This window comes from Stegostoma tigrinum, chromosome 1 (genome assembly GCF_030684315.1).
Source record: "Stegostoma tigrinum isolate sSteTig4 chromosome 1, sSteTig4.hap1, whole genome shotgun sequence".
Taxonomy (NCBI): domain Eukaryota; kingdom Metazoa; phylum Chordata; class Chondrichthyes; order Orectolobiformes; family Stegostomatidae; genus Stegostoma; species Stegostoma tigrinum.
In genome coordinates, this window is record NC_081354.1 from 133381531 (window position 1) to 133408066 (window position 26536).

Here is a 26536-nt window from a genome sequence, read left to right on the forward strand (position 1 = left end):
ATATCAGCTCACGTTATGAGCCTTCTAATTAAATCTTCTACAAAAATGTCTGGCCAATTTGGAAAATTACAAGAATAGACTTTAAACCCAGAACACTTTCAAAGTTTGCAGGTTTAAAATTTGACATAAAAATAAAGTGGTTATTTTTGGAAGGGACATTTTTCTTGCACTTTCTCAGCCTGTAAATTTTACCTGAACAAATAAATCTTTTGAAACGTCACTGTATTTGAAAATTGAAAACTAAAAAAACACAGGTAGCAACTCAGCAGCATTGCTTGAATTAGATGAACACAGCAGGCCCACCAGCATCATAGAAGCAGGAAGGCTGACGTTTTGGGCCTAGACCCTTCAGCAGGTCCTGTTATCTCTATTGTATGAATTGGGCTGCCTTAATGCTCATCATACATCGTCAACACATTGTACCCATTCAAATTGTAGGACTTGCTTTCAGTGAACATAAGCACAGCTGTCCAGCTGTGAGGCAAGATTTGGCAGTGACTTGGAGTAAAAAGGTAATAAAGATAGTCATGAATACCAAGGTCAATTCAAAAGTTAAATGTAGCTATTATTGTGAAATCTGCAAGTTTTGAAATTTTAGCTGCTTAGAAGGCACAGTAAAGATCAACTAGTTTTAAAAGCTATCATACTGAACGGCAGAGCTGGCAGACTGTAATAGCCATATGATTGATTTCTTAAGTTCATCTGCATATGCTTTCTTTGGAAGTAATTTAATTGGTTTAAACTTCTGATGAGGTCTTTGAAGATTTTGAAATGGCGGCTTTCATCATTCTTAATACTTGTTTTTCATTCACAAGTTCCCGGCTTCCTCAATTCTAGGTAGTTAACTATTTTGAGTTAATCAACAATATTCGTTATACACTAATCATAATAGAATATGTGGCAAAGAGAAAACAGATGGTAGACAAGATTATTAATGCACAGTTATTTGTTAATCAATTTCAAGGTGGCATGTGACTAGTTAGAGAATACCTAGCTTCATCTTTCCCACAGGAAAGGCAAGTTGAACAAAATTCTAAAAACAAGTGTAAGATTATTGATATGAAATAGGCATAGTTTATTGAGGGAATGAGCGAATGCTACATATATGTACCGCCATTCCTCTGTATGCACAATGGTTCCATTTCTGAGAACATCAACTAATTATGAAATTTGACAGTTAAAATACAGGTTAAAAATTGCAGGTATGAGAGTCTGGCTGTGGATGTTGAATTTTGTTGCTAATTACTTTTTGGCACAGATAGACAAATTTGCAAGTCATGAACTCACATATGGGGGATTTTCTGAATGAACAATTTATTGTCACACACAGCTGGGGTGATAGTGAAAAATGTCCTGTTGCCACAATCAGTGTCATTTTAAATTAGAAAAGAATAAAAGAAAGTACTTTAGAATTCATGTTCATCATCCAGGGTCACAAACATGACTTCAGTAAGGTGCAATGACAAAACTATTTTACTTGTTTTTAGTTCTGAGAATTCAGAATGAGACCAGAACTTTGGTGAGTTGTACTTTCCAAACTGTTTCCCACCTTGATCCCATACTGAGGTTTGAAAATTGTTGGGATCCCTCAGTAAGAAGTACGAGTGGGGTAGCTAGAGAGTGAGGCCCATTAGAGCAAGACCACAGCTATTATAAGCTAGTTGAAATCCCATGGTGGCCATTGTTGCCCTAGAGCTCAGGAACCCACTTGGTATTCTGACCCGCACTTTGGGCAGATGGCCCCAATACTGAAGACGGCTATGGCAACAGAGATTTTGGCCAGACTGACGTAAACAAGTTGTGAGTAAATTCCAGCTTACAATTCTGTGTTATAACTAAGTGATGACCATCATGTAGAAAGTACTGAATCACTGTCAGTACATATTTTACATAAAAGTATAATTATAAAGTGCTGGAAAAACTCAGTAGGTCTGGTAGCATCTATAGGGAAAGAAGCAGAGTTTGCATTTTGAGTGAAAATACCTTTAATTCTACCAAACTAAATGAAATCATTTACATTTCAGAAATGCACTTGGAATCATAATGAATAAGAGAAACACATCGCAATATTTATAAAGGAAACAAGTTTATTTTTTTCTGTATCTTTGTATTGTACATTAACAATCAAGATTCAAAGTTTAAGGACACAAAGGAGTAAAAGACCACAATGTAGTTTATATACAACACTGCTCAAAAATAAAACTGCACTCAATAAACATATCATTGTCAAAGTACAGCTACTGAATGTCAAATACATATTTACTTCCAATTTCATAAAAAAACTTGTTTTTACAGGAGCCAGTTTAGAAGCATTATATTGCATATTTCAAGTATTAACTGAATCTTATTTGACACTTCAAACATCAGCCTACCAGTAGCTTCCAGCAAATTAATTCCAATGTAAATAAAACTTTGAAGTTGAACGTCTAAAGAAAGAGTGCAAGAAATTCTTCACATTGTGGAAGATACTAGTGATTTCATTTGAACTTAATTTTATTCAGTTCTGTAAAGTGCACAGCATCACAATCACTAATAGCAGCACCCAAGATCTGCTTTCAATAACTTGAACCATACAGATTAAATCACTTAAACGTTCTGCTTTTTAAACAGAGAAAAAAATATTCAGCTATAATTAGATATTTTAAAACATAGGTTTGTGACATAAAATACTTTCCTGCATTCATTGAGGAATGTTGTACTTTCTGTACACATTAACATCTGGTTCATGTAACAGTTGTTAAACTCATTTTCCTAAATTAGATATTGGCTGTAATTATGAGTTTACTGTTTCTTGTCCCATCATTAATAGCATCCAAGGTTCACTATCATTAACAACTCATCAATTAACTTGAATGTCATTTAAACAAAAAGGTATCGTTTGACTGAAATCAGATCATTTTCCCAGCTGAAAATGCATGGAAGTCCACTTTTTGCCAATGCACATTCATTTTGTAACATTGAAAGTCTTCAACTTTATTAGTATAATATTCAATATATTGTATTTCCATGTATTATGGCACCAATAATGTCACAACTTATTTTGTTAAATAACCTAACAGCATCAGTTGCATGTCATAAAATATTTACGAAAATTAAAGTGTACATCATAATTTATTTGCATCATGTGCTTACATGTGAAAAGAAAAAGGCACTCACAAAAAGGCTGTTACTACTTTCTGATTTCAAAGTGCTACTTTAAAGAAGCTCATTTAAAAAAAACATAAATTGTTCCACATTTCTTAAAACAGCAGAGATCTGAATTCCAAGTGAACATACAAATTAATCATTGTATTTCCATAGATAATTTCAACATTAATTATACTTAGCCACAGAATTCCATTTCACGTAACTGAAATAACTGCTTGTGATAATTGTTCTGTTTATCTCTTTCATCACTTCATATCTCAGTACACCTGTGGAGAAGAAACTATGTGGCAGGAACAGGTCACCAGCTAAACTAGAAGAGCTAACTGCTGCAAGATTCCACATTCTTAGCTGACAACAGAATCAAAGAGTATGTGGGGTAAGACAGAGTAGAGGCCAAACTGGCTACTCCTACTGCAAATCCAGTATGCACAGGTTCTTCACAATTTTTGTACTGAATTATGAAGATATGTTGAACAAAATTTAAGTTGTTTGTTCCATTCAGAAGAATAACCTTCCTTCAAATATAACTTCAACAAATTACTGGATATTTGATAGAGGCATTTAAAATTATAAAAGGATGGAACAGAATACACAAACTATTTCCTGTGATTCTTGGGTCTAAAACAAAGGTTAAGATTAATTGAAAGAAATCAAAGATGGAGAACAAGAGTTTTGTTTCTTTATACCAAGGGTCACAAGGTTGTGGAATGCACAAGCAGAATTAGCAGATAAATGTTCACGTGATCTGTCTTTTAAGAATGGGATCAAGTGGTGATTGATTACTTTTAAATTCAACTAATACATTTGTTTGGCCTTGTAATTTCCATCTTAACTAAACTTCACCTGAACGTTGTTGCTCATAGCCTCACATGCACAGTTAATTTGTTTTTCTTCATTCATGGGATGCAAGATGTAATATTTAATGCATAACAGAGGACTCAGGACGAAGAATATGCTTTATCAATAATAGAAACTTTTGAAACTCACTGATATTACATATCAATACGTAAGATTTTACTACTTAAATGCAGAATTCTGGATTATCAAGTAGTAGGCTGATATTGTTTAATAATGATCATTTATTTCTAAAGAAGCTAACAACCTGAACTAATCTATTGATGCAGTTATTTAGTTAGAATTCTTTCAGTGGAGATACTGTCTCTCAATTTGTCTTCATGAAAACAGTGGACTACCTGCTGTTGCAAAACATTTAGCGAATAATATCTAGGTAATGTGTGTCAGGGTAAAGGAAACTAAGAAGAATAGCCATTAGTTTGTTGCCATCTAAAAGACAATGGTTTGGGTTCTTGATAAATAGTACAGCCTGTGAAATTTCTTCTTGGTAATCTGCATACTGTTTGCTCAATGACATTGACTCGAGTCCATTCAGGGCCTGAAATAAAGAAAGAAGAAGAAAAATAATTTTGTGAAGTATAGAATAAAGTCTTTCACAATGGGAAATATTGCTAACTACATAGTTATAATATAAGTATAGTGAAAATGGATAGCAGTGACTTTAAGATTTTATTCGTTCAGGGGATATGGACTTTCCTGGACGAGTGAGCATTTGTTACCCATTGGTAGTTGCCCTTGAGAAGATGCTGGTGAAGTTCTTGAACTGCTGCAGTTCATGTCATGTAGGTCAAGCCACAGAGCTGTTATGAAGGGAAATCCAGGATTTTACCACATAATAGTGTAGTAACAGTGATAATATTTCCATGTCAAAATAGTGACTGCTTGGATAGAAACTTGCAGCAGGTGGGGTTCTCATGCATGTACTATCCTTAAAAGGTGGTGATGGAGATTAATTTATGCAAGCAAGAAGTTTCATTGTATTCCAGACTTACAGCGAAGGCAATTTTTTTCCATGTAATGTAATCAAGATTTCATCTTTTTAACCTAAAGTATATTCACTGGCTCATCCTGAGGTTAGGAATCCTGCAGCACGTTACTCACCAGCTGACTCCCCAAAGCCTGTCTGCAAGGTAGGATATGACAGAATATTCCTCACTTGTCTGGATTAATCATAAAGGCTTAGAGATTTACAATACAGAAAGAGGCCCATCATGTCCATGTCGGTCCAAAACAATCACCTAACTATCCCAATCCCATTTTTCAGCACTTGGATGAGTGGGTCTCATGGTAAAGCTTGATACTATTGAGAACAAAACAGCTCAATTGGTAGGCACAACATCCACAAAAATCCAAACCACCACAATGTTCAATAGCAGCCTGATGTAGCTTCTACAAGACGTACTGCAGAAATTCACCAAGGCTTGTTACACAGCATCGTCAATGGTTGATACAGTAAGTCTGGAATACAATGAAACTTTCTGCTGGCATAATCCAATGGACGGTGTGGACTTGTTGGGCCGAAGGGCCTGTTTCCACACTGTAGGGAATCTAATCTAATCATATATTAATGGGACTACTATGGCTGGAATAATACGTTCCAAAAATGTTGGGAACACAGGCTCTAGTGAGGAGGAGCTGAAGGAAATCAGTAATAGTAGGGGCATGGTGTTGAAAAATTGATAGGTTTGAAGGCCAGTAACTCTTCAGGGCCCAATAATCTACATACTAGATTATTTAAGGAAATCAAGAAATAGTGGATGCATTGGTGTCATCTTTAGTATTCTACAGACTCACAGTTTCTATGTTCCTATGGATGGGAGGGTAATTAGCTGATGTTTTTTAAAACATGGATGGAGAGAACAAACAGGGAATTATAGATCAGTTAGCCTGAAGTTAGTTGCAGGGAAAATGCTAGAGTTCTTTATAAAAGCTTTTAACAGAACAGCACTTGAAAACAGTGTTAAGTTTGGTCAGAATTGACAAGGATTTATGAAAGGGAAATCAATTTTGACAAATCTGATATTTTGAGGGGATGCAACAAGTAGACTTGTTGAGAGGGAGCCAGTCGATGTGGTTTACCTAGTCTTTCGGAAGGCTTTTGATGAAGTCCCACATAAGAGATGAGCATGTTAAAACTGAAGTACATGGGATGAGGTAATATACAGTCATGGACTGAGAACCGGATGGCAGATAGAAACAAACAGCAGGAATAAAACAAACCATTTTCAAGTGACAACCAGTGACTTGTGGCGTGCAGAGGCACAGTTAATGCGTTAATTAGGTAAATGTTAATTGTAAATGGGTTGTTAATGGTGAAGCCAGAAAAAAAGTGATGTAAAATGGGTTAAATTAAGATGTGAAAGGGTCCTTTCGACCAAGTACAAAGAGATATTGCTGAGAAACGCAGTATGTCTGGCAGCATCTGTCAAGAGAAAACAGTTAATGTTGGAGTCCAGTGACTCAGTTCTGAAGAGGTTTATTAGCATTATTATGTACCCTGCAATAATATCTCAGACATATCCTGAGTTTCATGCTTACTGGTTATATACTGTGCAGATACAGTAACTGCAAGCAGGCTACTAGTTAGTTTTATTTGTTCATGGAAGGTTGGCATTGCTGGCGAGGCCAACATTTATTGTCCATCCTCAAATGTCCAGTTGACAGACCTACTAAGGATGGTATATATCCTTCTCTCAAGGAAAGTCTACAGTAGTTACATAGTTAGCATTAGGCTAGGTTTTTATTTGAGAATTTTATTGAATTCAAATTTCATCTGTCATGGTGGGATTCAAATTCATGTTCCCAGAATATAACTCTTGATTTCTCTCCACGGATACTGCCAGATCTGCTCAGCTTTCCCAGCATTTTCTGTTTTTGTGTCCCCAGAACATAACCCTTGGTTTATGGATTCTAGTCAAGTGACATTTCTGTGCCACTATCTCCCCCTAATTTATTTAGTTTCTGCTGCGACTGAACACGAAAGTGACGAAGGTATTGAAATTCTACGTGAATTAGTATCATCAAACTGCCTTAAGATAAACTGTTTGAGTGGTCTGAGATTGATACAATAATACAACAGAGTAAGGTGTCATAGTTAGACGTAGGAAAGAAGGTTGGACATACGTGTGACTTGCCTGTTTTAAACTATCCAGTCATAACCAATACTTATAATGTATTTTTAAGCACGCAGCTGTCACACTTAAATTAAAACATAGTTCTCTTGAAACGAAAGATCCAACCACAAAGGTTTCCTTGAGTGACAAGAAATTTTATAACCTACTAGCCCTGAGAAAATTTCTTAGGAATGCACATGCAAATTATCAGTTTAAAAGGGGAGGGGGAAGGGGGGGTGGAGGGCAAGTGTGAGAGAGTGGGGATGGCAAGAGTGGGGGGGTGGGGATGGCAAGAGTGGGGGGGGGGGGGAGGAGCGAGGCAGGGTACGTGGGCAAGGGGGGGGGGGGGGAAGTGTGCACAAGGGAGCACGCACGAGGGAGAGGGAGCGCGCATGAGGAAGCGGGGGAAAGCATGTATGAGGGAGAGAAAGAGTGTGAAACTTCCAGGTTCTCCTGTTACGAAATAATGTTCTTCTCTATGTGCTGTTCAAAAGCAACCACTGAAATCCAAGTCATTATATTTCCTTGGAAAGTGGCTCCGTTTTGTCCTGAGTGGCCTAACTGGCAGGTAAGTCTTTTAACTTCCAGAATGTGAAATTATATACAAGAACGAATTAATTCTGAGGAAGTAATGAGCAGGGTAGACCAAGGAGAGCTAACAGATGTTATCTACCTGGACTTCAAGAAGGCCTGTGACAAGGTGCCACACAAGAGACTGCTAAGTAAGATAAGTGCCCATGGTGTGAGAGGCAAAGTGCTAGCATGGATAGAAGATTGGCTGTCTGGCAGAAAGCAGAGAGTGGGGATAAAGGGGTCTTTCTGAGGATGGCAGCGGGTTACAAGTAGTGTTCTGCAAGGGTCAGTGTTGGGGCCACGACTTTTCACTTTGTACATTAATGATCAAGATGAAGGAACTGTGGGCATTCTGGCTAAGTTTGCAGATGATACAAAGATAGGTGGAGAGACAGGTAGTATTGGAGGAGGTGGTGAGGCTGCAGAAGGATTTGGACAGGTTAGCAGAGAGGGCAAAGAAGTGGAAGATGGAGTACAGCGTGGGAAAGTGTGAGGTCATGCACTTTGGTATGAAGCATAAAAGCATGGACTATTTTCCAAATGGGAGAAAATTCAGAAGTCTGAAGTGCAAAGAGACTTGGGAGTTCTAGTCCAGGATTCTCTCAAGGTAAACTTGCAGGGTGAGTCAGTAGTCAGGAAGGTAAATGCAATGTTGGCCTTTATTTTGAGAGGACTTGAATATAAAAGCAGGATTGTCCTCCTGAGGCTTTATAAGGCTCTAGTCTGACCACATTTGGAGTACTGTGTGCAGTTTTGGGCCCCATATCTCAGGAAGGATGTACTGGCCCGGGAGCAGGTTCAGAGGAGGTTCACAAGAATGGTCCCAGGAACGGAAAGCTTAACATATGAGGAACATTTGAGGACTCTGGGACTATACTCATTGGAGTTTAGAAGGATGGGGGGGCGGGGGGGGGGGGGGGAGAATCTAATTGAAACTTACAGAATACTGAATGGCTTGGACTAAGTGGATGTTGGCATTGGTAGGAGGGACTGGGACGAGAGGGCACAGCCTTAAGGGTAAAAGGAAAACCTTTTAGAACTGAGATAAGGAAAAACTTCAGCCAGAGAGTGGTAAATCTATGGAATTCGCTGCCACGGAAGGCTGCGGAGGCCAGGTCATTGAGTACATCTAAGACTGAGATAGATAGGTTCTTGATTGTCAAGGGGTATGGGGAGAAAGCGGGAGAATGGGGTTATCAGCCATGATTGAATGTTGGAGCAGACTCAAATGGGCTGAATGGCCTAATTTCTGCTCCCATGTCTTATGGTCTTATGTGAATTTCTTGATGCTAACTTTTTTGCCTGATTTTGATGTCTTTAGAAAAAAATGGAAATTTCAGTGCAGACAGTTTAATTTATTCAGCATGGGCCTCACAAAGCTTGCCTCACTGTGATCAGATGACCTTTGCAAACATTTTAGGACCATGTTTGTTCCTTTTTCAAAACTATTTTAATCTATGCAAGTGTCAGGTATAGCAATCAGGTATCAACACATGGAACTGACTCCTCATAGAGTATTATAGATGAAAATCATTCACTAATTGAATGCTGCAGTATTTGGCTGGATGACAGTGTAAACCACTTCTCAATAGGAGAATTCTGATGGGGTGATCTGCCTTCCTTAGCTGTTACTATTTATGAAATTAAAAATGCAGTGGTGAGTTCATTGTCCAGGTTCTCAATACCTGCTGTGCTTTCGGAGATAGCTGCAGTTCCGAGCTAGGCTTTAGTCGAATGCGGTTTTCTGCAGGAAGCTGTACCAATAGGAAAGCTGACATGCTTCGCGCCACCATTCGAAACCTGTAAAAACAAACAAACAATCAGACGTTTTAAAATCAACCTGCATAAAACAAGGATTGAACTAAATTTGGAATGAAATTGAAGCCTTCGTCCCTGTGACTGCATGTAGAGGATAATGCTTAAATAGCTTATGTTTGTAAACCTTAGAATATAATGTTCAATGTTAGATGTGATTTTGCTACTGGAATAATACTTACTCAATAGTCCTGACTGTGAAGATTCACACCAGAAACTAATTCAGTATGATCAGTTAGGCGTGTAGTTTGATGCACTGGATTTAGAAGCTGCAGATTAACATGGGGGACCTGTTTCTAAGTAGGCAAAAAAGTTTTCCATAGATTGCACCCTTTTCATTGAGGAACGAGTCACGGAGACGGTCAATCCTAGCTGCTCACGCTCTAGAAACACCCTGACTAATTATAGTCCGAGGATTTTCAACTAAGATTGATTATTAACATTTCCAGCTGTACCTCCATGCCAACCACGATCCAATCAATTACCACTTTCTTTTCATGCTGTATAAATTGGTGTTTCCCTTCCATATTGAGTATCCGTCTTGATGAATGCAAGACCAAATGCTTTGAATTACTATCTCTTCAGCAATGTTTAATTTCTGTGCTATCCAACAACTACTTAATTGGAAAGGTTTCAAACTTCATATTTCAAGAATAGAATCATAGAATCGCTAGAGTGTGGAAACAGGCCATTCAGCCTGACAAGTCCACACTGACACACTCTCCCCACACCTCAAACCAACCCTATCCCTGTAACACTGAATCTCCCATGGCTAATTTACCTAACTTACACATCCCTGGATACTATGGGCAATTTAACATGGACAATCCACTGAACCTATACATCTTTGGACTGTGGAAGGAAACCAGAGCACATGGAGGAAACCCATGCAGACACAGCGAGAATGTGCAAACTCCACACTGACTGTTGCCTAAGGCTGGAAGTGAACCCGGGACCTGAGCCACTGTGTGGCCTTAACACAGATGTGTTGGATGTGAGTTTGCTCGCTAAGCTGGAAGGTTCGTTCTTCAGACGTTTTGTCACCATTCTAGGTAACATCATCAGTGTGCCTCCGGTGAAGCGCTGGTATTATGTCCTGCTTTCTATTTATCTGTTTAGGTTTCCTTGGGTTCGTGATGTCATTTCCTGTTCTTTTTCTCAGAGGGTGGTAGATGGGCTCCAAATCAATGTGTTTGTTGATGGAGTTCGGGTTGGAATGCCATGCTTCTAGGAATTCTCGTGCGTGTCTCTGTTTGGCTTGTCCTAGGATGGATGTGTTGTCCCAATCAAAGTGGTGTCCTTCCTCATCTGTATATAAGGATACTAGTGATAGTGGGTCATGTTGTTTTGTGGCTAGTTGATGTTCATGTATCCTGGTGGCTAGCTTTCCGCCAGTTTGTCCAATGTAGTATTTGTCACAGTTCTTGCAAGGTATTTTGTAAATGACGTTCGTTTTGCTTGTTGTCTGTATAGGGCTTTTAAGTTTATGAGCAGCTGTTTTAGTGTGTTGGTGGGTTTGTGGGCTATCATGATGCCAAGAGGTCTGAGTAGTCTGGCAGTCATTTCCGAAATGAACCACTCTCCCCTACATCAAAGACATTTTGAAAATGACTGCCAGACTACTCAGACCTCTTGGCATCATGGCAGCCCACAAACCCACCAGCACACTAAAACAGCAGCTAATAAACTTAAAAGACCCTATACAGACAACAAGCAAAACGAACGTCATTTACAAAATACCTTGCAAGAACTGTGGCAAACACTACATTGGACAACAGGCAGAAAGCTAGCCACCGGGATACATGAACATCAACTAGCCACAAAAAGACATGATCCATTCTCACTAGTATCCTTACATACAGATGAGGAGGGACACCACTTTGATTTGGACAACACATTCATCCTAGGACAAGCCAAACAGAGACACGCACGAGAATTCCTAGAAGCATGGCATTCCAACCGGAATTCCATCAACAAACACATTGATTTGGAGCCAATCTACCATCCTCTGAGAAAAAGAACAGGACATGACATCACCAACCCAAGGAAACCTAAACAGATAAATAGAAAGCGGGACATAATACCAGCGCTTCACCAGAGGCGCACTGATGATGTTACCTAGAATGGTGACGAAACATCTGAAAATGAACCTTCCAGCTCAGTCAGCAAACTCACATACAGAACCTCAACTTGAGCTATAAATCTTCTCAAAACTCGCTAACAGATATGTAAATAAAGTCAAATAAAAGTGATTTAAAGCAAAATACTGCAGATGCTGGATATCTTGAATAAAACACAACCACTAATTAAGTCAAGCAGCTTCTCACAAGAGAAATGAGTTTTTATTTGTAGACTGATGTATCTACGTATTTTCAGCTCTTTTGCTGAATATTTCCTGCATTGTATATATGTTTGTAACCCCTACCAACCAAACAATCATTTCAAATATTCCTATTTTAACTGTCTATGGACTGGGGAACGTCAGCCACCCCTATTAAATTTAGAAAAGAGACAAGTGTGGGATTGAAACATGAAATGCTGGAAATAACATGTGTAAAAGTGACTTGTATCAAATTGTAAATGTTGACAGAATGGTTTATAACTCATTTGAACTTAGTCTGTCAAATTGAAATGTGACATACAAGAAAACAAATGTTGATTAGGATTGTAACTTGCAAAATATTTCATAGCTGTCATAACCCTGGAATATCAAACAGAGTTTTAAAAATCTTATTTAGGAAAACAGGCTTAAAAAGCACACTAAAGCAATTAAGTTTATAACATATGCTACTGCTTCTCAGCGAACTATTTTAAAAGTTGTTAGTATTTATTGTGCTGATTATTAGAAATGAGATCATTTAGCGTAGTTTTGCAGAATGTGTATTTTAATAACATTTCTAGTAGTGAATGCAGCTTGATAAAATATAAGAACTGAATAGTAAAGAATATGCTTTTGAACATGAAGTTATGAATGATGCTGTGATCTTTCTAAGTCTAAAATAATTGATTTATACATTTGCTTTTCAGTGACAGAGACAAAAATTACAATACAAATAATTAATTTAAACTTCACACAAAATGCCCACCTGTTTGAGAGGGTAGACTTTCTTCCAAGACCAATAGCTCCCAGAAGTCCAGAAGAGAATTTCTCCTCTGCCAGATGACTTTGCTTCTTTTGTAATGTACTTAGTATCCTGATCAAAATTTCCAATGCTGTTACATCGTTCTGCTCAAGCTGGATTAATGCTAATTGCAATATTTTATGCCACCACAGGAAGAGCTTAGCCTCATCATTTGCGTTACTGTTTGAGAAAGAAAACAATGTTAACTTGCAATAGAAAGTAAAATCTCAGTTGAATATCTACCAGATTAGTAGTCTTAATTCCTAAAGACTGAAATGGAATTTCTTTTGTATTAAAACAAATCCATCTTCAATTAAGTGTCATCAAATTCCCTTTTGTGTGTTTCCCTATAAATTTGAAGATGCAGTCATGTCAACAACACTAATTGTTGTGGTGTTAATTCTCAGCAACTTACACGTTTAAATTGCACTTAATTTCATGCTAGGACTTTTACTTGCACTTGTCTCAACACCTTTGGTATTTCATTCAAATTTTACTCTTTCCTGTAGTTGCTATACCTTTAAAATCATTCTTTTAGTATTTTTCTATGATGTCTACTCCATTATCTATTTGACAGTGGGAATAACAAGTGTGTCAATTGAAAGGCTATCACAATCCACTTAGGAAACTGCAGTCATTCTCGGCCCTTTGACTCCTGGTGAGGCTACATAAGTTACTGATTTAAGCAAAGTGCATCAAAATCCCCAAATTCACGTGTCTGATGGAATCACATAAACAGAGAACATCGACCAGCTTCTAATCCCTAAGAAAAATGATTTATTACAAATAAATAAGTTTAGCCACAGGTAAATAAAACCATGAACTTATCAACTTAGAACTCTACCAGTTGAAACTCCTAATCACACAAATGAAAAGGCATAGAAACAAAAGAAAAGGGTGTAATGGGGGAGAGAAAAAAAGCTAGGTAAACATAGTTCGGTAGCACCAGCCTACAGGGTTCAATGAGATGTTTCTTTTGCTTCCCAAGCCTTCAGTCATTTGATCTCTTTTCTCCAGGTTCTTTCACTTCTTTAGGGACAACGCAAGGTGATTAGTACACAAAATACGAACTTTACAAGATACCAATTAAAGGCAACAGCTTATCTAGGCCCGCAACGTCAGCTTTTGTGCTCCTAAGATGCTGCTTGGCCTGCTGTGTTCATCCAGCTTCACACTTTGTTATCTTAGCTTATAGCAACTGGTAGGATAAAATAAATGGCTTTCTTCAGGCTTCAATTACTTTTACTGCCAGAAGCTAGAGATACAGAACTTGCTTTTATACCAGTCTGGAAACTTCTCCTACGGTATTGTTCACACCCATAAGCTGTTCAGCTGCTCAGCAGCCAGAGTTGTCATCAAACTGATGACATTTAGCTTCACAACTGGAGACAATTACACCAAATCTCACCCTTCACACACACCAAGGGGCCAAACCATTTTAATTATCCTCCCCAACAGCTTGCAAAACAACAGTGCAAAGACAACGGACAGGAGTTCCAGTAATCTGTTTGTGAAAGTGCAATTCCCTCCCCAATCGTTTCTTTTAACATAGGTCTTTTTTCCATTTTATACAATCAAAATACAGAAAAATAAGAAGATGCAGTTTCAAAGCCAATTAAAATGAATTGGATGATGAAAAATATAGAGGCTGCCTTACAAATCTGATTAGCATGTTTCATATATTTTTCCTGTCACAGTTGCAATTTTGTGCAAATTAAGACAACTTTACATCAGTCTAAAATTTTAATTATTATGACAGAAAAACCTATGAGAGTTCTTTCAGAATTACTTAAAATGCATAGCTTCCTTAAATAATTTGATAATTAAATCAATATTACCAAGGAAAGACTTGTTCTATCCATTCACCAAGCAGAACCAGTATTTTCATTTCATTGGACAGAGTCTGCTCCATGTTCAAATGCTGAAGAATATACACATAAAGTGTCAAATAACTTCCTAAATCCAAGCATTCTTTGAGAAATTCTTCTGCTGTTAGTTCAGGTACTTGAAGAGATACTAAAATTGGTCCCCATCCAAAGTACTGATCAAGACATGCTCCTAGATAATAAAGAAGTTTTAGTAAACAAAAGTTAAAATAAAATCTGACTTGTCACAAACCATCAAGTGTACAATTATGTTGGTCATGTAGCATTATTTTTAAATTAAAAGTTGGGATATATTAAATAAAAACTAATACTGCTTAGCATTAATTGTAAAATTGCTGGGAACAACTAACAGTTTCCCAACTTTTATCTGGAATTGTAGATTCAATGCATAGATAAATGCAGTTACATATACTCATGGAAGACATACTTCTATGTGAAATATTAAGCATTCGTGCAAACACAAAGTGGACTCCCATTTCAGACAGAGTTAAAGATTTTTTTTATTCTTGCTGTTTCAGTCTGTGGAACTTTCTTCACAAGAGAACAGCAGCAGCAGGTTCACTGAATAGTTTAAAGGAAGACAGATTTTAGATTGACAAGGGAGTCAAAGGGTATAACAGGTAGACAGGACAATAGAATTATGGACTCAATCAGATCAGCAATGGTATTATAAAATGGTTGAACAGGCTCAAGGAGTCAAATGGCCTACTCATGCTACGTATGTATCCAAGTGTAGCATCTTTAACATAACAAACACCCAAAGTGCTTCCAAAGAGCATTAAAAATAAAGCAACACAGGGAACCATCAAGTCAGTAAAGCTTGCTTTAAGGAGTATCTCAAAGTAGGAAAGCATGACAGAGAAATGTAGGGGTGGTATCCCGAGTGTGGGGACCTAGCAACTGAAGGTGAGATCATCACAATGTAAGGAACTCAACACAATGCAGTGTTGGATACTGGGATTCCTTAAAACTGAATTTAATACCTATTACAGCTATTTGTAACTTTGCAAAATTCTAACATGGTAAAACAAATGGGAAGAATTATGAGAAAATAGAGGTTATGATGTGCATTGAACTAGCATCAACAGTTTATCTGGTGCCAAATTTACTCTGTTATCAGCGTATTGTTTCAGAAAATACGTAAGTTTTGTTCTTAGAAGGAATGAAAACTAACCTTCAAATGGAGGTGGGCAAAGGACATGGTCATCTGATATCATGAATAGTTATCCCCAGGCCACTGGCCAAAGGCTTCAGACAACTGATTGACATGGAGAAATAACCTGCCTTTAGAAGCATGATATAACAATAAGCGCTCAGGGGAAAGGAGCAGTTCCAATGAAGCAGGACTTGCAGGCAGCCCTTGTCACCTGGCATTCTCTACACAGCAGTCTTTAAAGAGCAGTGCTCATCAGACAGATGGAAGATAGACCAGAAGAAGAGGACGACGCAGACCCAGGGAAAAGTTCCCTAACATTTGGGTGCTGCTCCCAGCACTTAAATGAGGCAAACACAACCCATGCCAATTGCCTGTATGTCCTCTGGTTATCAGTGGACCATCTCCACCTGTCATGGCTGTACACTTTGTTTACCAGTTAACTAATGTATCATATTCTCAATAAACTATCTGTGCTTTTGTGCTCCTAAGATGCTGCTTGGCCTGCTGTGTTCATCCAGCTCCACACTTTGTTATCTCGGATTCTCCAGCATCTGCAGTTCCTATTATATCTAAAATTAAAAGCGGCCCACTTGATTGGCATGCCATCCACTATCCTCATATCACTGATGCATAGTGGTAAAAGTGTGTACCATCTACAAGATGCACTGCAGCAACTCACTAAGTATCCTTTAATGGCACTACCAAAACTATACCTCCAACACATAGGTCCGTCAAGGGTAGCAGATGCATGGCAACACCACCTGTCAGTTTATCTCCAAGCCATGTACCTTTCTGACTTGGAACTATACTGTTTTTGTTCACTGATATTGGGTCAAAATTCTGGAAATACCTCCTCAACAGAATTGTGGATGTATCAACACTTCAAGCACTGTAGCAGTTCAAGACGACAGCTCACCACCATCTCTTCATGAGCAATTAATGCTGGCCTAGCCCATGACACCAACTATTTATAAACAAATACTTTTACAACATGCCAGAATGGTTAAAACTGGGATGAGAAGAGACCAGAAACACAGTGCAGATATCTTGGTGGGTTGTGGGGCTGGACAAAATTACAGACAGGTCGACATGTGGTCATTGAGGGATCTGGAAAGAAAGATGACCATTTTTAAAGCCAAGATATTATATCGCTAGAGACCAATGCAGTCAGTGAGTGCAAGGGTGACAGAGAACTGTATCAGGTGCAAGTTAAGACACAGGCAGCAGAATTTTGGAATGATCGCAATTTTATAGAGGACGAACGTTGGAGGCCAGCCAGCAACATGTTGCAATAGTGAAAAGTTTCAAACTTTTTATCATGGCCTTGCAAACACTGCAACCCAGTGGTTGAGTTGATTTGAACTGAACTGGTTGATGTTACAGAGGTGGGAATAGGTAGTCTTAGTGATGCCTTGAATGACATTGAAAGCTCATGTCAAGGGAAAGTGTGACACTACAGTTGCAAACAGTTTGGCTTAATTAGAACATAGAACAATAGAGCACAGGAACAGGTCCTCTGGCCTATGATGTTGTGCTGAATATGTCGCAAAAATTTTAGGCTGTTAGGGAGAAGGACAGAGTTAAGTATGGAATGGAGTTTGGAGTGGGAAATGAAAACAAGAGGTATCTCAAATCTTTGTTCATCCAGTACTGAAAATAAAGAACAGCTTGATAACTTCGCAAGTGGACGACTTGAGAAAAGGTGGTAATGAGGTAGAGTTGGGTGTCAGTGTGCATATGAAAACTAATGCTGTGCTTTCAGATGATGGCGGGGGGGGGGGCAAGAATAGAATTTTGCAGGAAGCAGAGGTAATGATGTAGGACAAGAGAAGCAATTTTAACTGATTCGCTAACAATGATCAGGAGTGACAGCTGTCCTATTCAGTTGGATAACAGCACAAAGGAGACAGAGGAGGAACATTGTATAAAGAGTTGAAAAAGGTTGAGAAGGATGAGTTATAGTCACAGAAGATGCTTTAGTACTGTGGCAAAGGTCATAACTTGTTTGGTGGAATTCAAACATAAAGTTGCATGAAAGATAAGCATTGATTTAGGAGATATGTTTGAAGATTTTGGGGATGAAAGGGTAGGATGGTAGTTTGCCTGGAAAGTGGGGGCAACACTGTCACAACTTTAGGGGGGAATTGGCTCCCCCCTTTTTAATCACTCTTTCTAATGATCACAACAAATATTTTTATTCTCCAATTAAAGACATGGTGAACTACATCAAAATGATGGTTCCAATTACAAAGTTTTCCTGGGTGAAAGAAAGGGAAATGTTATTATCTACTAATTCTGAGAAAATATTATAAAATGCAGTATCAAGCATACATAACAACATTGGTAATAAGTTTAAAAGTAGTGTGTGTCTTAAAGAATAAACCCACACAAATCATAAGTCCTTATTAGAGTCCTGCAGATTTTTAGGTTTTTAACTGTTGCCAAGCATCTTCAGCAGTAGCAACATCTGCAAATATCTTAAGTTCTTGTTCCATGTTTTGTCCCCCAATTCATATATGTATTGAATGCTGTCTTCTAAGATGGTAAGGAGCAAGAGAGACAGCAAGTGTCTTGCTATTATCAATCCATGCACTTTTCTATTACTCAAAAACAGCAGTTGGAATAGTGTGCGTTTGCAGGTTCCTGAGTCTAGACACATTGTATTTCAAAGTTAGCTGACTTGCAGATAAGCCTTTCATCTCCCAATGTATGAAATTATTATACAAATATGAATTAAAACAGGAGATGCAAATTTTTTGATACTGACTTTTGTCTGGTTTTGAAATCTTTAGATGATGTGGTGTAGTTTCGTTGATTCCACATTGGTATCTTGGTGTGGTCAGGTGATCACAGCAGTCATTTTAAGCTTGAAATCTACAACAAAATGGTTAGCAAAGGTTGCGCACGTACAGATGTTACGGCAAATAAGGCCTCAGCCTGCACAGATGGCGTAGGTGACTGATCAATTGAAGCCTTTGTCCATACTCTGAAGTAGAAGGTGGTAGTTGTGAGTTGCAGTGATTGCAAGGCCGTGATAAGGAAAGCTTTACTAGCAGTGTGGTTCATATGGAGAAGGCCTACCCAGTGCAAGCAAAGAGCCACCGTCTTAAAATAGTAAGCCCATAATAAAGTGATCCCTATCCTGCAACCAAGCTGATTCTCTGATGAAGGGTCTAGGCCCGAAACGTCAGCTTTTGTGCTCCTGAGATGCTGCTTGGCCTGCTGTGTTCATCCAGCCTCACATTTTATTATCTTGATTCTCAGTAGAGATCATTTTAGTTTAATACAATAACCAAGTACTGCATATGCTGAACTTCATTTGATTTTAACAATTATTTGATTTCCACACTTTGTCTTAACAAAGGTGTCTGGTAGATGCATCAATTCTTTGCACATATCTACTCTTTGCACCACCTAGTGGAACATATGGAACATTTCCTTCTAAAAATACATACATATTGGATCAATTAAAAATTTTAACACATGAACAAGAAAGAAGAGTAGGTAACTCATCCTGTCAAGACAATAAGATCATGGCTGATCTGACTTTAACCTCAACTTACATTTCTGCATACTCCCAATATTCTTGCATTTTCCCAGAAATAGAGAATCTATCTACTTCTGTCTTAAAACTATTTAAAAGATCCTTCATTTACTGCCTTTTAAGAACGGAAATTCTTAAAAACGAAAGACTCGCAATCCTTTGAGAAAAATAGTTCCTCATTTCTGCTTTAAATAGATGACTCTTTATTTTTAAACTATGACCTTGATTTCTATATTCCCCCACAAGATGAAATGACCTTTCTACATCTGCCCATTCAAGTCCTTTCAAGATCTTATAGGTTTGATTATATCACCACAGTGGCATTTATCTGATTCATAGCCTTTTAGACCAATAGCCCATTTTAGTTCTTGAAAGGTCTCAGATACAACAATGAGATGGCAGAAACTGAAACGAAGGAAGTGGAATCTCTGGTCAAGAGGAAGAAGGCGGCTTATGTTAGGATGAGATGTGAAGGCTCAGTTAGGGCGCTTGAGGGCTACGAGGTAGCCAGGAAAGATCTAAAGAGAGAGCTCAGAAGAGCCAGGAGGAGACATGAGAAGTTGTTGGTGGATAGGATCAGGGTAAACCCAAAGGCTTTCTATAGGTATTTAAGGAATAAAAGAATGATGAAAGTAAGATTAGGGCCAATCAAGGATAGTAGTGGGAAGTTGTGTGTGGAGTCAGAGGAGATAGGGGAAGCACTAAACAAATATTTTTCGACAGTATTCACTCTAGAAAATGACAATGTTGACAAGGAGAATATTGAGATACAGGCAACTGGACTAGGTGGGATTGAGGTTCACAAGGAAGAAGTATTAGAAATCCTACAGAGGGTGAAGATAGATAAGTCCCCTGGGCCAGATGCGATTTATCCTAGGATCCTCTGGGAAGTCAGAGAGGAGATTGCTGAGTCTTTGGCATTGATCTTTAACTCGTCATTGTCTACAAGAATAGTGCCAGACGACTGGAGCATAGCAAATGTGGTTCCCCTGTTCAAGAAGGGGAGTGGAGATAACCCTGGTAATTATAGACCAGTGAGCCTTACCTCAGTTGTTGGTAAACTGTTGGAAAAGGTTATAAGAGATAGGATTTATAATCATCTAGGAAAGAATAAACTGATTAGGGATAGTCAGCACGTTTTTTTGAAGGGGAGGTCGTGCCTCACAAACCTTATTGAGTTCTTTGAGAAGGTGACCAAACAGGTAGATGAGAATAAACCGGTTGATGTGGTGTACATGGATTTCAGCAAGGCATTCGATAAGGTTCCCCACAGTAGGCTATTATACAAAATGCGGAGGAATGGAATTGTGGGAGATAAAGCAGTTTGGATCGGAAACTGGCTTGCTGAAAGAAGACAGAGGGTGGTAGTTGATGGGAAATGTTCATCCTGGAGACCAGTTACTAGTAGTGTACCGCAAGGGTCGGTGTTGGGTCCACTGCTGTTTGTCATTTTTATAAATGACCTGGATGAGGGCGTAGAAGGATGGGTTAGTAAATTTGCAGACGACACTAAGGTCGGTGGAGTTGTGGATAGTGACGAAGGATGTTGTAGGTTACAGAGAGACATAGATAAGCAGCAGAGCTGGACTGAGAGGTGGCAAATGGACTTTAATGCGGACAAGTGTGAGGTGATGCACTTCGGTAGGAGTAACCAGAAGGCAAAGTACTGGGCTAACGGTAAGATTCTTGGTAGTGTAGATGATGAGCAGAGAGATCTTGGTGTCCATGTACACAGATCCTTGAAAGTTGCCACCCAGGTTGACAGGGCTGTTAAGAAGGCATACAGTGTTTTAGCTTTTATTAATAGAGGGATTGAGTTCCAGAACCAAGAGGTTATGCTGCAGCTGTACAAAACTCTGGTGCGGCTGCACCAGGAGTATTGTGTACAGTTCTGGTCACCGCATTATAAGAAGGATGTGGAAGCTTTGGAAAGGGTGCAGAGGAGACTGACCAGGATGTTGCCTGGTATGGAGGGAAGGTCTTACGAGGAAAGGCTGAGGGACTTGAGGCTGTTTTCGTTAGAGAGAAGAAGATTGAGAGGTGACTTAATTGAGACATATAAAATAATCAGAGGGTTAGATAGGGTGGATAGGGAGAGCATTTTTCCTAGGATGGTGACGGCGAGCATGGTGGGGGGCATAGCTTTAAATTGAGGGCTGAAAGATATAGGACAGACGTCAGAGGTGGTTTCTTTACTTTAAGTACATTTAAGTCATCATTGGACAAGTATATGGACGTACATGGAATAGTGTAGGTTAGATGGGCTTGAGATCGGTATGACAGGTCGGCACAACATCGAGGGCTGAAGGGCCTGTACGGTGCTGTAATGTTCTACGTTCTATGATTGTCCATCTTTATAACTATAGTAATAACTTGAAGAGAGAGTTACATCATCAGCTCCCATAGAGATCAAAGGGGAAGTAGGGAATACCACAATTTAATAGAAATAGGATCAAGAACATGAAGTGGATCTCAAGGAGATGAAGACCTCAGAGAAAGCATGACAGGGCTATGGGAAAAGTAGAGAAAGATACCAGTGTAGAATTTAGATAAGGAAGAAGCACTCTAAGGAATTTGGCAATTGAGTTAGTGGACAGGAGGGTAATGACAGTTATAGTAGAAACTGATGCTGGAGAATTTTTCTGAAGAAGCGTCTCGACCTGAAACGTCAGCTTTCCTGCTCCTCTGATGCTATTTGGCCTGCTGTGTTCCTCCAGCTCTACACCTTGTTATAGAACATTACAGCACAGTACAGGGCCTTCGGCCCTCGATGTTGTGCCGACCTATCATACCAATCTCAAGCCCATCTAACCTACACTATTCCACGTACATCCATATGCTTATCCAATGACGACTTAAATGTAGCTAAAGTTGGCGAATCTACTACTGTTGCAGGCAAAGCGTTCCATTCCCTTACTACTCTCTGAGTAAAGAAACTACCTCTGACATCTGTCCTATATCTTTCACCCCTCAATTTAAAGCTATGCCCCCTCGTGCTCGCCGTCACCATCCTAGGAATAATCTCGGGTAATGACAGCTGATTGGATGGTGTTAGTTATCAGTGTCAAAGGAGTCTAAAGTTCTTCCACTTACTGATGGAGATGAGAATGGAGGGACATGGGAAGAGGTATATAAGAAGATAACCTTGAGCTTCTTTATTGTACTACAAGCTATGTTTGCAGTCTAGAATGTGCTGGAATAATGAGCAACTTTTCAGCAAAATCCAATTGTATTTAAATTGAAGTTCCTCAAACATACACAAATCGCTTACCCTCCTTGAAATAAGCCATGATGCATCCTTCAGTTGTTTCGGCCATATGTTTAACAGATGCCAGACTTTGACAAGTTGCAGTCAGCAGTGGAAGTGATAGATCATAGTACACCTTAGTCTCAATCCATGACCGCAAACTCACTCGCAATGACTCAGCTGATGTTATATTTGTGTTATTCAGCATCATCAGCACTTCCATAAAAAGACTGGCTATTGCCATGTGACGCATTTGACTGTCCACTTCTGGGGAAAGAATATTCAAAATAAACTATCCATGAAAAATGTATTTTCAAATAAATGTATTTAAGTAACAAGAAAGTAATGACTAATGTGCTTTAAGATGCAATTTACTGTTTCTTTTAAAAAGTATATTTCTGATGTAAACATCTGAGACACTCCCTTCTAAAATTTTCTAAGTATTTGATCAATTGAAAATTTCAACGCATGAAAAAGAAACAAGAGTAGGCTACTGGGCCCATCAAGGCTGTTGCCTATTCAATAAGATCATAGCTGATATGACTTTTAACCTTAGCTTTACAGTCGTGCATATAACCCCCTGGAAATCAAGAATCTATTTACTTCTGCCTTAAAAATATTTAAAGACTCTGCATCCACTGCCTTTTGAGAAAGGAAATTCCGAAGACTCCTTGGAGAAAAACAATTCTTTATCTCTACTTTAAATGGGTTGCTTCTTATTTTTAAATTATCACCCCGAGTTCTAGATTCTCCCACAAGAGGAAATGACCTTTCCACATCTGCCCAGTAAACTCCTTACAGAACCTTGGATAATGGGAACTGCAGATGCTGGAGAATTCCAAGATAATAAAATGTGAGGCTGGATGAACACAGCAGGCCAAGCAGCATCTCAGGAGCACAAAAGCTGACGTTTCGGGCCTAGACCCTTCATCAGAGAGGGGGATGGGGAGAGGGAACTAGAATAAATAGGGAGAGAGGGGGAGGCGGACCGAAGATGGAGAGTAAAGAAGATAGGTGGAGAGAGTATAGGTGGGGAGGTAGGGAGGGGATAGGTCAGTCCAGGGAAGACGGACAGATCAAGGAGGTGGAATGAGGTTAGTAGGTAGCTGGGGGTGCGGCTTGGGGTGGGAGGAAGGGATGGGTGAGAGGAAGAACCGGTTAGGGAGGCAGAGACAGGTTGGACTGGTTTTGGGATGCAGTGGGTGGGGGGGAAGAGCTGGGCTGGTTGTGTGGTGCAGTGGGGGGAGGGGACGAACTGGGCTGGTTTAGGGATGCAGTAGGGGAAGGGGAGATTTTGAAACTGGTGAAGTCCACATTGATACCATATGGCTGCAGGGTTCCCAGGCGGAATATGAGTTGCTGTTCCTGCAACCTTCGGGTGGCATCATTGTGGCAGTGCAGGAGGCCCATGATGGACATGTCATCTAGAGAATGGGAGGGGGAGTGGAAATGGTTTGCGACTGGGAGGTGCAGTTGTTTGTTGCGAACTGAGCGGAGGTGTTCTGCAAAGCGGTCCCCAAGCCTCCGCTTGGTTTCCCCAATGTAGAGGAAGCCGCACCGGGTACAGTGGATGCAGTATACCACATTGGCAGATGTGCAGATGAACCTCTGCTTAATGTGGAATGTCATCTTGGGGCCTGGGATGGGGGTGAAGGAGGAGGTGTGGGGACAAGTGTAGCATTTCCTGCGGTTGCAGGGGAAGGTGCCGGGTGCGGTGGGGTTGGAGGGCAGTGTGGAGCGAACAAGGGAGTCACGGAGAGAGTGGTCTCTCCGTAAAGCAGACAGGGGAGGGGATGGAAAAATGTCTTGGGTGGTGGGGTCGGATTGTAAATGGCTGAAGTGTCGGAGGATAATGCGTTGTATCCGGAGGTTGGTAGGGTGGTGTGTGAGAACGAGGGGGATCCTCTTGGGGCGGTTGTGGCGGGGGCGGGGTGTGAGGGATGTGTTGCGGGAAATATGGGAGACGCGGTCAAGGGCGTTCTCGATCACTGTGGGGGGAAAGTTGCGGTCCTTAAAGGACTTGGACATCTGGGATGTGCGGGAGTGGAATGTCTTGGCGTGGGAGCAGATGCGGCGGAGGCGGAGGAATTGGGAATAGGGGATGGAATTTTTGCAGGAGGGTGGGTGGGAGGAGATCGATGACTGTATCGGCGCCGCCTCTTGCTCCCCAGAGGAGCTCAAACAGTTCATCCACTTCACCAACACCTTCCACCCCAACCTTCAGTTCACCTGGGCCATCTCCAGCACATCCCTCACCTTCCTGGACCTCTCAGTCTCCATCTCAGGCAACCAGCTTGTAACTGATGTCCATTTCAAGCCCACCGACTCCCACAGCTACCTAGAATACACCTCCTCCCACCCACCCTCCTGCAAAAATTCCATCCCCTATTCCCAATTCCTACGCCTCTGCCGCATCTGCTCCCACGCCAAGACATTCCACTCCCGCACATCCCAGATGTCCAAGTTCTTTAAGGACCGCAACTTTCCCCCCCACAGTGATCGAGAACGCCCTTGACCGCGTCTCCCGTATTTCCCGCAACACATCCCTCACACCCCGCCCCCGCCACAACCGCCCCAAGAGGATCCCCCTCGTTCTCACACACCACCCTACCAACCTCCGGATACAACGCATTATCCTCCGACACTTCCGCCATTTACAATCCGACCCCACCACCCAAGACATTTTTCCATCCCCTCCCCTGTCTGCTTTCCGGAGAGACCACTCTCTCCGTGACTCCCTTGTTCGCTCCACACTGCCCTCCAACCCCACCACACCCGGCACCTTCCCCTGCAACCGCAGGAAATGCTACACTTGTCCCCACACCTCCTCCCTCACCCCCATCCCAGGCCCCAAGATGACATTCCACATTAAGCAGAGGTTCACCTGCACATCTGCCAATGTGGTATACTGCATCCACTGTACCCGGTGCGGCTTCCTCTACATTGGGGAAACCAAGCGGAGGCTTGGGGACCGCTTTGCAGAACACCTCCGCTCAGTTCGCAACAAACAACTGCACCTCCCAGTCGCAAACCATTTCCACTCCCCCTCCCATTCTCTAGATGACATGTCCATCATGGGCCTCCTGCACTGCCACAATGATGCCACCCGAAGGTTGCAGGAACAGCAACTCATATTCCGCCTGGGAATCCTGCAGCCATATGGTATCAATGTGGACTTCACCAGTTTCAAAATCTCCCCTTCCCCTACTGCATCCCTAAACCAGCCCAGTTCGTCCCCTCCCCCCACTGCACCACACAACCAGCCCAGCTCTTCCCCCCCACCCACTGCATCCCAAAACCAGTCCAACCTGTCTCTGCCTCCCTAACCGGTTCTTCCTCTCACCCATCCCTTCCTCCCACCCCAAGCCGCACCCCCAGCTACCTACTAACCTCATCCCACCTCCTTGACCTGTCCGTCTTCCCTGGACTGACCTATCCCCTCCCTACCTCCCCACCTACACTCTCTCCACCTATCTTCTTTACTCTCCATCTTCGGTCCGCCTCCCCCTCTCTCCCTATTTATTCTAGTTCCCTCTCCCCATCCCCCTCTCTGATGAAGGGTCTAGGCCCGAAACGTCAGCTTTTGTGCTCCTGAGATGCTGCTTGGCCTGCTGTGTTCATCCAGCCTCACATTTTATTATCCTTACAGAACCTTGTATGCTTTAAGTACATCACCCTGACTCTTCTAAACTTCCTGTTCAGCCTTTCCTTATAGGGCAATCAACTCATTCCAAGTACTAGTCGAGTAAATATTTCTAAAATATTTCTCTTCCAAAGCATTAATATCCTTCTGTAAGTATGATGACAAGACTGTATTCAATACTCCAGATACAATTTCTTTATTGGCCTATATAAATGAAGCATAACATTCCTATTCTTGCATTCATTTCCTCTCACAATAAAACAGAACATTCTATTTGCTTTCTTGATTACATATGGTACCTGTATTCTAACCCTTTGTATTTCTTGTAATAGGGCAGCCAAATCCCTCTACATCCTCTCACCATTTAGATGATGTGCTTTTTTACATTTTCTGTCAAAATGGATATTTTCATACTTTCCCATACTATACTCCATT

General features: G+C 40.5%; 1 protein-coding gene across 3 annotated transcripts in view; it reads right to left on the bottom strand.

Moving 5' to 3' along the window:
- Positions 1-2143: 2143 nt before the first annotated feature.
- Positions 2144-26536, bottom strand: part of epg5 (ectopic P-granules autophagy protein 5 homolog (C. elegans)) — a 152436-nt gene continuing 128043 nt past the window's right edge. For 2 of the 3 annotated variants that reach the window (XM_059648804.1, XM_059648800.1), the window contains exons 40-44: positions 22483-22725; positions 14464-14683; positions 12590-12805; positions 9374-9488; positions 2144-4540 (exon numbers count right to left, since the gene is read on the bottom strand). In XM_059648804.1, the coding sequence (XP_059504787.1) occupies positions 4358-4540; positions 9374-9488; positions 12590-12805; positions 14464-14683; positions 22483-22725 (977 nt within the window). In that variant the 3' untranslated portion in view covers positions 2144-4357. Of the gene's footprint in view, positions 4541-9373; positions 9489-12589; positions 12806-14463; positions 14684-18434; positions 18542-22482; positions 22726-26536 lie in introns of those variants that run through there. The other variant, XR_009446190.1, reaches the window with a different exon arrangement.